Source organism: Octopus bimaculoides, chromosome 2 (assembly GCF_046866305.1).
Source record: "Octopus bimaculoides isolate indiv1 chromosome 2, ASM4686630v1, whole genome shotgun sequence".
Classification (NCBI taxonomy): Eukaryota; Metazoa; Mollusca; class Cephalopoda; order Octopoda; family Octopodidae; genus Octopus; species Octopus bimaculoides.
Genome location: NC_142929.1, coordinates 129,416,593 through 129,431,527, shown reverse-complemented (window position 1 = coordinate 129,431,527; position 14,935 = coordinate 129,416,593). Strand labels below are relative to the sequence as shown.

At 34.2% G+C, this 14,935-nt stretch overlaps 1 protein-coding gene across 6 annotated transcripts in view; it reads right to left on the bottom strand.

Annotated features, from left to right (window-relative positions):
• The window catches only part of LOC106874304 (ankyrin repeat and IBR domain-containing protein 1), a 303,299-nt gene that overhangs the window by 157,229 nt on the left and 131,135 nt on the right, over positions 1 to 14,935 (bottom strand). For all 6 annotated transcript variants that reach the window (XM_089338084.1, XM_089338105.1, XM_089338091.1 and 3 more), the window contains one exon: positions 778 to 985. In XM_089338084.1, the coding sequence (XP_089194210.1) occupies positions 778 to 985 (208 nt within the window). The remainder of the gene's footprint in view (positions 1 to 777; positions 986 to 14,935) is intronic.

Below are 14,935 nucleotides of genomic sequence, written 5' to 3'. Positions count from 1 at the left end.
CTCCTGAAATACAATAAAGCATTTTCGTGTTTCAAATTAATATAATTCTAATTTTAAATATCTTGTTGAATTTGAAATTTAAGCTATTAACCTAAAGGTCCAAGGTTATTTCAGTTCAGATAATTAAAGTTGCTTTTCTTCTTCAGAATTAAAATTCCACAAATTGTAGGAGTGGCTGTGTGGTAAGTAGCTTGCTTACGAACCACATGGTTCCGGGTTCAGTCCCACTGCGTGGAACCTTGGGCAAGTGCCTTCTACAATAGCCTCAAGCCGACCAAAGCCTTGTGAGTGGATTTGGTAGATGGGACCTGAAAGAAGCCTGTCGTATCCACCCCTGGGGGTCAGCCACACTTAAGTGGCAATACACTTCACTTTATCGTGCAGTTACTGTTAATACTTCATTTAGAGAATTAACATTGCTTATATATATATATATATATATATATATATATATATATATATATATATATATATATATGTGTATATGTTTGTGTGTCTGTGTTTGTCCCCCCAACATTGCTTGACAACTGATGGTGGTGTGTTTACGTTCCGGTAACTTAGCAGTTCGGCAAAAGAGACCGATAGAATAAGTACTAGGCTTACAAAGAATAAGTCCTGGGGTCGATTTGCTCGACTAAGGGCAGTGCTCCAGCATGGCCAGTCAAATGACTGAAACAAGTAAAAGAGTAAAAAAGAGAGGGAGTAAAGAGTAAATCACTGAAAAAAAATAACCAATACAAATATTAAAAAAAAACAAAAATGAAAAGTAAGACATACTTCATCTTGGGCTGCTAGATCCACTTTTTCTGTTTGACCATCCTTGAGAGTAGCACCCCTCCACTGAAGGATAAGGTTCAAACAATCACATCGTCTTTGGCGTACTGTATAGTACTGACTGTTTCTTTCTTGACACACATAATGAAGAGCTGTTTCTTTTCGAGAATTCGTCTTATTGGGGTTCCCGTGATGATTATGAAGAAATATCCTAGAAAAGAAATTACATTTATTTCAATGTTAAATATCAACAATATCTGAAATAAACAAAATAACTATAAATTTTTAGTTTTTCCATTTGGTTTGTAAGACTCCTGATGTAAACTTGTTTGTCGAATCATATTTTGTTGTATCTTGGGAGGGTCATTATGCTAATAATAAACACACACATTGGTTCTATTTCACTTCTTTACTTTTATCAATTAGTTAACCATTTAGCCAATTAACTAGTCAATTGTTAGATTAATCATTCAGTTGATCAATCATCTAGGTATGTTAAATTCCTTTCGTTGTCATTAGCAACCTCATCAATGACACACTCTCTCTACTCCACATTTGGTTCATACATGAAGCTGATTGCTTGATTGACCAAACAATTAATCAAACAATCGATTAGTTAATAGGTCGAACAGTTGACCAATTAATTAATAAAGAAGTGAAAAAGAACCAAAGTATGCATTTGTTATTGGGTACAATGACCTGTCTGAGATACAACCAACTATAAATTTTATATGATAGTATAGTTACTGATGAAAGAACTATATTTTTGCACTCAGATACAGAATATATATTTCCAAACCACAGTGGGATAGAGCTTGGAGATAGTGCTGAGCTCTCATTTCATGATGTGAAGATGATGAGAGATAAAATTTCCCAAGGCAGTCTATTACATTTAACATTCTAAATTGACCTGCGCCTTTTCTTGACAACTACATAAACTGAGACACATGAAATAAACTGTTATGTACAAGAACACAACACTACGTACATCATGTCAGTAATGTATCTCTTTCATTTGAACACCACAAATTCAGTTTGTACAAATGTGGTTCATATATTCTATGATGTATTATATAATATATTATATAAGTTATAAATGAGTTTGAGTTTTCAAGCATAATATACACAATGTATATTATATTATATTAGATAGACAGATAGATAAACTGATAGATAAATAGATGGATGGATGGACACATGGCTGAATGGACACAGACAGATATAGATAATAAATGAAAATGATTATAAATACTGTCCAATATCTCTATTCATATTCATTAATTATTATATTTTATAACGTGATAAATGTGCAGCACATTGTTGTTACAATGGATTTACATAGTGCTAAATATCATAAATTAACTAGTTAATATCGCATTGTTTGTTTTATTGAATGGTTGGTAGTTAGTATCACTGGTATTTTTCCCCAAGTACCCTGTTAGTCAAATGCACCTCTTGCTTCAACACTGAAACCCACACCTATTTCCTTTCCTTCGCTTCTCCGCCCTCTGATATTCACTGCATCCACCCCAATCCCCATCTTTCTTCATCTCACACTCTTTTCACTCTAGCACAAACGATGACAATGATTATATATTAGTTTCAAATTTTGGCACTAGGCTAACAAGTTTGGAGGAGGGGGTAAGTCAATTACATTAACCCCACTGATCGACTGATACTTTATTTTATTGATCTCAAAAGGACGAAAAGCAAAGTTGACCTCAGAGGAATTTGAACCCAGAACATAAAGACAGACGACATGCCACTATGGATTTTGACCGGCATGCTAACAATTCTGCCACCTCACTGCCATAATGATGATTATATGTTAAATATTGAAATCACATTGATTTACCCCATGAGAGAAATTTCATAATAGCCTTAAATTGGATTTCATTTGGTCATTATGCCTCTGATTGTTGTTACAGTCTAATTGTTTGTTGTTTTGATTTTTTGATTTCTATTTTTGTTTGATAAACTTCACTGGAATTATAAAAGGTTCTTGAGTAATTTCTGTTCCTAGGTGGAGTTGGTTATGGAGTTAGACATTTTAGATTCATACAGTTTCTAAATGGTTATAGCTTAGTGTGGTCAGATTGCTGTTCAATTAATTGAACACCTATATGTGTATATTATTTTATTAACAGCTGTTTTTCCATGCACTATGTTTTTTTTTTTAAAAAAAAGCACCAACAGAATAAAAAGCAAAGCAAAATAATAAAAAATGGGATACAAAATGAAATATTTCATTAGCAAGATAAACTTCTTTAAAGAGACACTGCTAAGCTGTTACTGCAAATATTATTTTTACATTCATACCATTCTTATCCTTAGCTATTTGTTTGTTCTCAATCCGATTTCTCTAAATCTCAGCTGATCATATCTGAAATCAGCATATTCCATTACCATCACATCAATTATCATTTAAAATAATCCACCACATTCTCTCTCTCTCCAGACTTAAATTGATCTGGCGTATCACACTTTAGAGGCACCGAAAAATCATGCAAAGCCATGAAGAATGTTCATTTTTCATTAATACTATTAAGAAATGATGACACTGTCTGGAATGTAAAATAAGAGATAAAATTTGCTGTTCTTAGCTTAAATGTTTCAGATTATATAATAATTCATCCTTCTAATGTAGTGGCATTTTGAAAACTGGGTGTTAGAGCTCACTCAGGTGTGTTGTGTGCTCATCAGATGATGGCAAATGCCAAAGGAAGTGCTATGGAGGGGGTCATGATTTTATTCAGAAATAAGACATTAGTTTCAAATTTTGGCACAAGGTCAGCAATTTCGGGGGAAAGGCTAAGTCCATCATATCAATTCTAGTGCTCAAATGGTACTTATTTTACTGACTTCAGAAGGATGAAAGACAAAGTTGACCCCAGCAGAATTTGAACTCAGAACACAAGGACAGATAAAATGTCACTAAGCATTTTGCCTGGCATGCAAATGATTCTTATTTCTTTATTGCACACAAAGGGCTAAACATAGAGGGAACAAACAAGGACAGACAAAGGGATTAAGTCGATTACACTGACCCCAGTGCGTAGCTGTTACTTAATTTATCGACCCCGAAAGGATGAAAGGCAAAGTCGACCTCAGTGGAATTTGAACTCAGAACGTAACGGCAGACGAAATAGGGCTAAGCATTTTGCCTGGCGTGCTAAAGTTTCTGCCAGCTCGCCGCCTTCAATGGCATGCTAATGCTTCTGCTAGCTTGCTGCCTTATTCAGAAGTAAGACATTAAAATCAGGTAGAATTCACATATTTTAAATATACTTTAATAAAGAAAATTTTTGTTGCAAATAAAATATGAATGGGACATTATGCTATCAGTTAGCAGATATATAACGGATGATGAGCCAAAGTTCAATATATTTTTTTTAGATATCATTAATCCACTTTCTTTTGTAATTCCCATTAAAATTTAACATAGCGTACATGAATATAAACTTATGCAAATATCTAAAAAGATGCACATGCTGAATGGAATAATATAAGAAAATAAGGGAAGTTTGCTTCCAACCACATGGTTCCAGGTTCAGTCCCGCTATGTGGCACCTTAGGTAAATGTCTTCTACTATAGCATCAGGGTGGATTTGATGGATTTGGTAGGCAGAAACTGATGGAGCCCATCATATGATTGCAGTCCAATGATTGAAACAAATAAAAGATAATAAACCACTGCTGTATTTTTGTCTTTTTTTTTTTGTTCTTCTCTTTGCAAAAGGGGAGTGAGAGTCTGGAAAGCAGCATAAAAAATGGAAATGAGTTCCAAAACAGTTGACAACCATAGTTCTAATGTTATATATATCTATCTATCTATCTATATCTATCTATCTATCTATCTATCTATCTATCTATATATATATATATATATATATATATATATACCAGCACTATACTGATACTGCTGTTCTGCTGCATGTAATATATATATCACTGATACTAATGCATATATAAAATATATATACAAACAGTGAGCTGATACTGTTCTAATACATATAAAATATATATCAATGATATATGAAATTATACTATCAGTAAACTAGTTCAATTCACATATGAAATATACACCAACAGTTTGGTTTCAGTTTTGGTTTGTACTCCATCAGTTTCAACAGCAAGGGTTCCAGTTGATCTGATCAACAGAATGGCCTGCTTGTGAAATTAACATGCACTCCATAGACATGCGCATCATTAATGTAAGTTCTCTAGAAGATTCAGTGTGACACAGAATGTGACAAGGCTGGCCATTTGAACTACATGTACAACTTATTTTTGCCAGCGGAGTGGACTGGAACAATTAGAAATAAAGTGTCTTGCTCAAGAGCACAATGAGCCACTGGGAATCGAACTCGTAATCTTAAGATTGTGAGCCAAATACCTTTATACTGTTACAGTTCCAATACATATAAAATACATACCAATAATAAACTGATATCGGTAATGTAAACTTAGACCATATCTTGATTTGATTAAAGCCTTGACATTTAATCATAAAAGCTATACTTCTACTTGATGGTCAAGACAAAGATTCTATGGAGAAAGATTCAAATGCCATAAATACTTAATCCTTTTAACTCAAAGGAATCAAACTCAAAGCACTTTTAAGAAACCATGACTAACATTTTGTGAAATTATGTCAACAACATCAAAAACAAATTCTAAGAATGTTTTCCACTAATTATCAACTCTAATTGTTATTGTAGAAAACACATAGAATTTTTTTTTTTTTTACATGCATTACAAGCTCCAACTGTTATCAGTAAAGAAACCTCTATGAATACATTACTTGGTAGAAATAACAGTCAAATCTGCTTCAGATCATACAATACTGTCTTATAAAAGAGAGAGCATATTGGTAGATGCAGTCTTAGATACAGTATGTCTAATAAAAGATGGGATGGTCATGGTTAGAATACTTAATCTAATAACTTTTTAAAGTTAGTTCTACAGATTTTCTAAAGAAATTAGAGTCAGCACTGAAAGTCATGATGCTTCATTTACTCAGTGCTGGCTCTGATTTCTATAGAATTTCTAATATCTACAGAAAATCTGTAGAGATAACTTTAAAAAGTTATCTGAGACAGTAATATATACTTCATAGTATACCATGGTTGCATAACAAAATATGGAGTCCTAATAAGCAATTAACTTTTTCTAATACACTTTAACATATTTGCTAATACTCTGAATGTTATATCCACTAAAAAATAACAACTAGTCCCCCTAGTTACATGATTCTTTATGCATCTTTAAGAAAGTTCCATTTCCTTTCCTCTACTGTTACGCTACTTTAGTCTCAGAAATTGTTATCTCTTGTCTTACCTATTGCTCTCAAACTCTCAATAAATTTGGTAACCTTATGTATTCTGCTGCATTCCTTCTTAAAAATATATCCAACTATGACACTCATATGAACTTCACTTTCTCTCCACTTTATACATCATCATCATTATTTAACGTCCATCTTCCATGCTGGCATAGGTTGGATGGTTTGACAGGAGCTGGAAAGCCAGAAGATTGCACCAAGCTCCACTCTGCTTTGGCATGGTTCTTACAGCTGGATTCCTTTCCTAATGCCAACCACTTTGTGGAGTGGACTGGTGTACTTTTTATGTGGTACCACCGCTGACAAGGTCTGTTTTGGTAGATCTGTTTTTGCCTGTTTCATTGCTTTTATATATATATATATATATATATATCATCATCATCATCATTGTTGTTTAACATCTGCTTTCCATGCTGGCATGGGTTGGATGGTTTGACTGAGAACTGGCAAATCAGGAAACTGCACCAGGTTTCCATCTGATTTGACAAGGTTTCTACAGCTGGATACCCTTTCAAATGCCAACCACTCCAAGAGTGTAGTAGCCATGACAATGGTTTCACTTGGTTAAACAGGTTTTCAGAAGCATGGCATATCACCCAACAACTGCAGGGTGCTTTTAAACGAGCCAGCTATGCAACACTGGCATCAGCCATGACTATGATCTCACTTGGCTTGCTGGGTCTTCTCAAGCATGGCATATCTCCAAAGGTCTTGGTCGCTTGTCATTACCTCTGTGAGGCCCAACGTTTGAAGGTTGAGCTTCACTACCTCATCCCATGTCTTCCTGGGTCTACCTCTTAGACAAGTTCCCTCCACTGTTAGGGTATGACACTTCTTCACACTAAAACTCTTTCCAAACTTCAATTCTGTTTCTTCAATACCAATAATCTAAACTTTTGTTTCATGTTAATATAATTAATACAAATCTAATTATTGAGTTGTCAGATATATTTGTTTGTTACTTTACAATGTTATTTGAATTGACACAGAAAATGTTTTTATCATGGTGTTTTATTGCTTTTATTTTTTTGTTTTTGTTTTTGTAGCCCTATTCTTTCTCTATAACTTTTGTTTATTGTTTTTGAAATTTCAATGAATTTTACCTCTTTTCAGACAAATGACAATGGAATATCAAGTAGAAAAAATTAGCATTCTTGATGTTTGCTTCTCTTTGCATTCAAATAAGGCTCCAAAGCTGCCAAAATCACTAGAGATATTTGTGTTGTGTATAGAGAAAGGGTTATTTCTGAAAGAATTGCACAGAAATGATTTTCACTCACTGAGGGGGAGAAATGCAACCTCAGTGATTCTCCACATTCTGACCAATGTGTTTAATTCAATGAGGATTGAGCTCATCCCTGAGAATCCACGCCAATTATCTAAGGAATTGGCCTGATAGATGGGATCCTTTCATGATACCATTGCCTGAAACCTTCACTCGATTGGCAATCCAGATGAAATGACCCCCATCTGCAACACAACATGCTTCTTCAACATGACAGCACTCACCCTATGTTGCTAATTTGGCAAAAAATGCTATTCAAGAGTTTAGTTGAGAAGTTCTACCACACCCATTGTATTTTCCTGATATAGGGCCTTCAGATTATCACCTTACTCAGTCACTCTCCAACAGTCTGGAAGGTATTTCATTCAACATGGAGCTGAAAACATGACTTGATGAATTCTTTGAGTAAAGACCTAGGGGTTTCTACAATCAAGGTATTGACATGCTAGGGGAACATTGGCAGGAAGTCAGAAACAATAAAGGAAAATATATAATTGATTGATTTGTTAAAACAGTTGATGAAAAATAAGGGTTAAAATAAGTGGAAAAGAACTAATGAATTTATCTGACAAACCAATATAACATAAGCAAAGTAGCTAGTTCTAAAATCTCGATAAGAGATGCAATAGTAACTCTACTGAAAAGTAATGTTTGTTGCCACTTCAACATGGCTGTTCTGTATGATACAATGTTACTACTCAGTTCTGTAGTTAAGAGATGAGGAATTATGTACATTATTTACATTCAACGGATATTTGTCCTCATCTTGTTTGTTGTTAACAAACTGGAAAAATGGAGACCACCTCCCCCTGTGGGATGAAGTTAAAATAATAGCCAGAGAACTACCACTGGAAAATACGAAAACTAAAAGAAGCAGCACACATGCTAGGACACAACAACCTCCTAAGCAGACTGAGTGCAGATATGAGCAGCATATGGGAACAGGTATTAAGGAAGGATAGGAAAATATTAGATTTATAAGCCCTAAAATTCACTCCATAATTGCTCATGAGTATATGGGCGTAGTGGTTAAGAGCACGGGCTAGTAACCCCAATATTCCGAGTTCGATTCCAAGCAGTGAGCTGAACAATAATGATAATAATAATAATAACATCAAAAAATACTTTAGGAATGAGAACGCAGGTTTGAAATTTCCCCAAGACACCTGAAGAAGGCTGGAGGGTATATCAGTCGAAATGTTGTGTTAATAACAAACAAGATGAGGACAAATATCCGTTGAATGTAAATAATGTAAATAATGTAATGTTACTACTCTTTTTTATCCCTAGGAGAACACCTCCTCTAGCTGGTTAATAACACAACGTGTGTCTGATATAATGTAACATAAGGCTTACAAAATTGTTGTGACTTATAAAGACCACTATGGCTATCTACATAGGTTTCTGACACAGAAATACAAAATATATTCATTACTGGTAACTTCTTTGTTCTCAATAATTTGCTTCCAATAAACTCTCATTTTATGTTAAGACAGGTAAAAAGAAAAGTTCAAAATCAGATACCATATTATACTCATATTTTTTATTTATATGATTAAAACTAAGCATATAGCGAGTTATATTTACTTTCAAGATACCATATTATAAAAATACATTTCTTTTCATATTTATATGTTTGAGGACAAAACATATCCCTTATAGTTAGTGATGATCTTCTTGAAATAGATAGATAGAGCATAGCTGATTAGTACAGGCAATAAAATATTTGAAGAGTTGGACTGGAATGAAAATGTTTGATAATATATCAATGAAGGAAAAGGAGTCCCACACTTATAGACAACTGAATGAAGAAATAAACATGGCTGGTGAAAAGCCTAAAGGAAAGACCGGAAAGTGAATGATAAAGAGAAAATAAAAAACAATAGGAGACATGAAAATTTTCAAGTTAAGAGAAAAAAAAATAAAACAGTAACACTGAAGACCAAAGTCTGCTGTAGCATGCTGCACAAAAAATATGACTCTGTACACTGCAGGATGATAGTGATCAAAATAATGCACATTCTGTGAAAATAAAAAGAAAACACTGTATTTTATGGTAAATTTAAGCCATGGAGTGTCATTAATTCTTCAGGTAAAAAGGATCCTCTGTGTTTTGGTTAGTAAATGAAGATGTGAAGCTTAAAATTATAGAAACAGAAAGCCATAATGTGTGTACAAAAATACCATATGTGAAGCAATTCTTATTTTTGGTTTAGTAATATACTTTACATTTTGGAATAGGTAAAACTATAATGACAAACACTGAAGATTATAGTATAATAGAGATAAAGGAAGTGGAACAGTATGTAGAAGCTGCAAAATGTCAGCTGGAAAGACAGCAAGGATTGTTTGCTTTTTAGCCAAGGATTATTAGTTATTAGATTGAGGCCATATTAGAGTGACACTTTGAAGGATTTAGTTGATGAACACCTATTTTTTTTATAGCTGTTCGTACACAAGTATCTTACAAACTACTTTACACTCTGAGAGAGAGTGATATATATATATACATATAACGAAACAGGAAGTTTGAAAATTTTTTGGTATTATTTATCGCCATTACACATGTTTCATTTGCTAATAGTTATTACAGAGCTTTACATGTTAGATAGACATGTAAGGAAGTTCTTATTAGAAATTCTCCAGACAAAGAAAAAGCTGGGATTTTTACCTTATTTACATAATGCACACACACACACACACACACACACACACACGCACACACACACACACACACACACACACACACACACACACACACACACACACACACAGAGTCAAATGGTTTCTCAATTTTCTGTCTACTAAATTCACTCACAAGGATGCAGTAAAGCAGTACTGAAGTCAGAACCACATGGTTTCATAGTGATCCCCATAACCACGCAGTCATTCCTGTACCTATAAGCTCAGGATTAAACAATGTAAAGTTGTACTTATGTTTCTACAAATGATCCTAAAGTGAATCTATTTCAATATTACGACGGGTTAAAAAACATATTAACATATTTCATAAAGTAGTAACTAGTATCAAGACAGACTGCATGCCAAACTTTTAGAAAATAGTAAGTCAAGATTATATGAGTAATTATACATTTTCCTGTGTGGGCTTTATTCCAAGTCAGAAAATATTTCAGCCCTGAACTGATGCTACATTTTAAAAAGCACAAGTACACACCACATGAAATATCTGCTCAAATATTTAGGATAGAGAATTCTGGATTACATCCAAGTAAAAGCCATTTGACTTCTTGACAAACCACTGCAGTCACTATCTGTCACTCACGTTGAATCTACAGCAATTCTTTGTTTAAACAAGGTAGTTGTGTACCACTTCTATATCTCCACTCCTTCTCTTATTATCCCTACTGTGTCTCACTTCACCTACACCCAACACTTGATAATCCAGATCTCTCTTCAAATATTTCCTTTACAAATACCAAGAAGCAAAAAACTCCAGCTTTAACATTAACTGCAACTCCACCTGTGTGAGAAGGCCTATTAAAACTTTGGGCACTTTCTCTCCTTCTCGTATCAAATAATGGAAAAGAACATGTAAAATTAGCAGTGTAAAACTAATAAATTAGTTTCTTGCATGCTAATGAAGAAAAATAAATAAATATATACATTGTGTGTGTGAGTCAGATAGTGGTTTCTGATCTTTTCACATAAGCATATCATTATAGTGTGGAGCAAGTAAGTAAACACTATTTGCCTAGCTAATAAGAAATGCCTAAATGTAGTCACCTCACTGCAAACAAACCAAATTAAATGAATGATTGAAAAATATAAACAACCTTGAAACTGAAACGTGGAAACCAGGACCTAAAAAGCTTCAGAAGTAACTCAAACATTATCAGGGAAGGCGCAACATTTTTATAATAAAACAATCATAAATAATGTTGAAGAAATTTGTAATAGAGTAACTTTGGTCAATTTAGTTTCAGTATAACTAAAGCAAGGGGACAGTATACATACATTCTGAGCAATGGTCATATCAAGCTTCACTCAGTTGGTATTGTAACACAAACTTTACTTCATCATACAATGATTGGTCATTTAGAGCAACGTGAGAATGACAACATACTGCATATATTTGGCTATAAAATATTTATGACTACATGATCTAGAGGCAAAGATTGACATGATAGTTTATATGTGATTGTCTCAAATTATGAGATACCCAAGCAGTGGATGGGAGTTGGGCATCCGACCATAGAAAACTCTGCTCCAATGTACTCTCATCTGATCCATGCAAGCATGGAAAAGTAGACATTAAAATGATGATGATGATGATGATGATGGCGATAACAACATATGTTTTAAAGCTTCTATCGAGAAACAATGTACCCAATATAGAATGCTGACCTTATAATGAAATTTTGCTCAAACTGTTCAACATCTTTGTCAAAATTGCAGGAAAAAAAAAAGAAATGAAGGCACAAAGATGTTGCAGATAGCAAAACATCAAACTGAATGCTTAACAATATGTAATCTTTTTTTTTTCTTACTTTATAATGCATAAGGTTGACTGTCTTTTGTCTCCTCATGGACAAAGAAATATATTCAGATAAAAACAATAAAAACAACAACGAATTAGTTCAATCAACTATATACCATTGTTTAACCTAAAAAAAATACAAAAAACCCCCCCAAAAGACAAAAATACTCTTTATCAATAAAAAAAAAAATCAATATTATATTATCAGCTATTAACTGCTCTAAATTGAGTGCTGCGAAGGAACAAAAATAACCTTCAATGTATATTCAAACAGTTTTGCAAATGTTTGAAATAAAAAAAAAATGGTGGATTTCTTCTAGCTGTTTACTACCTTATAATAAGTTTGTGTTTAAAACATTTTGTTTTGTTTGGTTGTTGTTGTTTTTTTTGTTAGTTTTTTTTGTTTGTTTCAGATGCTACTATCATTATTATGTCTGTTATAATTAGCTTCTGTTGTAGTTTTGTCCTGCTTTGCATCATCACTAATATTTATCTATTTTTAAAATTTTCTTTTTTTTTTTTGCGTTTAGTTCTAATTCTTCTAAATCTGTCTAGCTACCATTGTGAGTGTTAGAGAAGGTTTGGGGGGGGGGGGAGTAAAAATAAAAGAATAAAGATCTAACTCAACAATAACCATCTCTTTATACTCATTCAGACTGATCAGAATATTAATAGGCAGTATTTACAGACCGTTTCAGGTTTTATAAAAAAAAAAAAAAATCAGAGAAAAAGAGTTCTTTTTTTACTTTTTGCTATTGAAACTCTGCTTTTCTAATAATAACCAAACGCCTGAAAATAAATTAAAATATTATTCATAAACTTTTGCAATGGCTCCTGATTTGAGACTGCAACACTGAGTACTCCATACACCTTTGATGATGATGATGATGACAACAATGATGATGAAGATAACAACAACAATGATAATGATGATGACGATGATGATGATTATGACAACAACAATGATGATGACGACGATGACAACAATGATGAATATGATGACAGACAATAATAACAACGGTGAAGATAACAGATAATAATGATAATGACAACAATGATGACAGTGTTGATGACGGTGATGATGACAATGGAGATGTTGATGATGAAGGAGAGAATAAGGATGATGATGATGATTATTATGGCAACAATGATGATAGTGGTAATGATGATGGTAGTGATGATAGTGGCAATCACTCTTACCATAATCATTTCAATGTCGCTTTTTCTATGGCAAGATGGTTTGGACAAATCCACACTAAAAATTTCACTGTTCATTTTGTCAGCATCTTTATGTCTACTCTCCCTGTTGTGGTTAGTGCAGGACCGAAAGGGGTTGAACACAACATGGGTAATGAGAGGTAGAGAGATGAATGAGGCAGGAGGAACTAAATGGAGATGCCTTGATACAGCTAACACCAGTTTTTAGAAGCAGTAGAAATCATAAAAAGAGGTGGGAGCATGCCCGCAGGCCAGTGTCTGGGATATATCTATGAGCAATTGATTTTACACAAGCCAATTGGGTTACTTTTCTCTGAATGTGGTCAAAGATATCTGTGTGTGTATGTAGCAGCATAACAGTCCCAGATGTGGAAGCAATACTCCTTTGCAAGCCTCACTTGAACTTCGTAGAGTATCGATAAATGGTAAGGGGCTGAAGTATTTTCTGAGCTTGAAGAGGAGGGTCAGTCTCAGATACAATCCTAGCTATGTTAAGGATATGTTTCACAAAGAGAGATACTCAATGATACTAAAAAAAAAAAAAAAAAAAGGAATGGTTTTCTTATTGAAAGAGAAAAGACTTGCACAGCATTCATAGATGAAGCTTTTGAAGTCAATATTCATGAAATGTTAGATAAGAACAAATCATTTTACTAAATAACTATCTGAGAGAGGGACTTCCACAAATTCCAAGTTGTAGTTTGGAAGATGTTCTGTAAAATCAGACAGTAGTTTCTTGTAAACCATTTTCTAGGGTGTTGCAAATAATGTTAGAATTGGCAATATACTAAGTGAAACTTGACACTCAGTTTCCTACTATTTATCATCGTTTAACAACTGTTTTCCATGCTGGTATGGGTTGGATGGTTCAACAAGAGTAGGCAAGCCAAAAGACTGCACCAAACTACATAGTTTCTATAGCTGCATGCCTTTCCTAACATCATATAGTTATTACGGCAACAACACAGGATTAGCTGTGTCCCTGAAAACTTTAATATACTAACAATCAGGTTTAGATAATGTCAGCAAAAAAGCTTCAAATCAGACTAACTGGTCTACAGTTCAAAGATCAGTTTGACGAACACTAAAGTACTAGTCACTAGGGCAAAACACAAAATCTCAATACTATCAAAGAAGAAACATGGTTCTATATACAAACAATGGGTCCATAAGCAATGAAGTGCAGCTTCTGGTAACTGACAAAAAACTAGAAATTCAAATGTAACAGATGTAAAGAAATAGTAAGCATTAGTGTTAGTTATAGAATTAATTCAGTGAAAGGATTAGACGGCTTGTGAGTGCCATTCGAGTGTTGGGCCCCAGGGAGGCAAAGTGGCTGAGTTCCTTTCGAGTGTTGGGCCTCACGGGGGGGGGGGGGATGGAGACCTTTTGCATAATGTTGTGCTTGAGAAGAAGACCCGTCAAGCCAAGCAAAATCACAGTCGTGGAAGATACCAGTGTCATGCAAATGGCACATAAAAGCACCCATTACACACTTGGAGTGGTTGGCATTAAGAAGGGCATCCAGCCATTGAAAACCATGCCAAATCAGACTGGAGCCTGGCACAGCCTTCCAGCATACCAGCCCAGTCAAACCATCCAACCCATGCCAGCATGAACAATGGACATTAAATGGTGATGATGATGATGAGTTATAGTTCTCTCTTTTACTCTTTTACTTGTTTCAGTCATTTGACTGTGGCCATGCTGTAGCACCGCCTTTTCGTCGAGCTAATCGACCCCAGGACTTATTCTTTGTAAGCCTAGTACTTATTCTATCGGTCTCTTTTATTGAAACACTAAGTTACGGGGACGT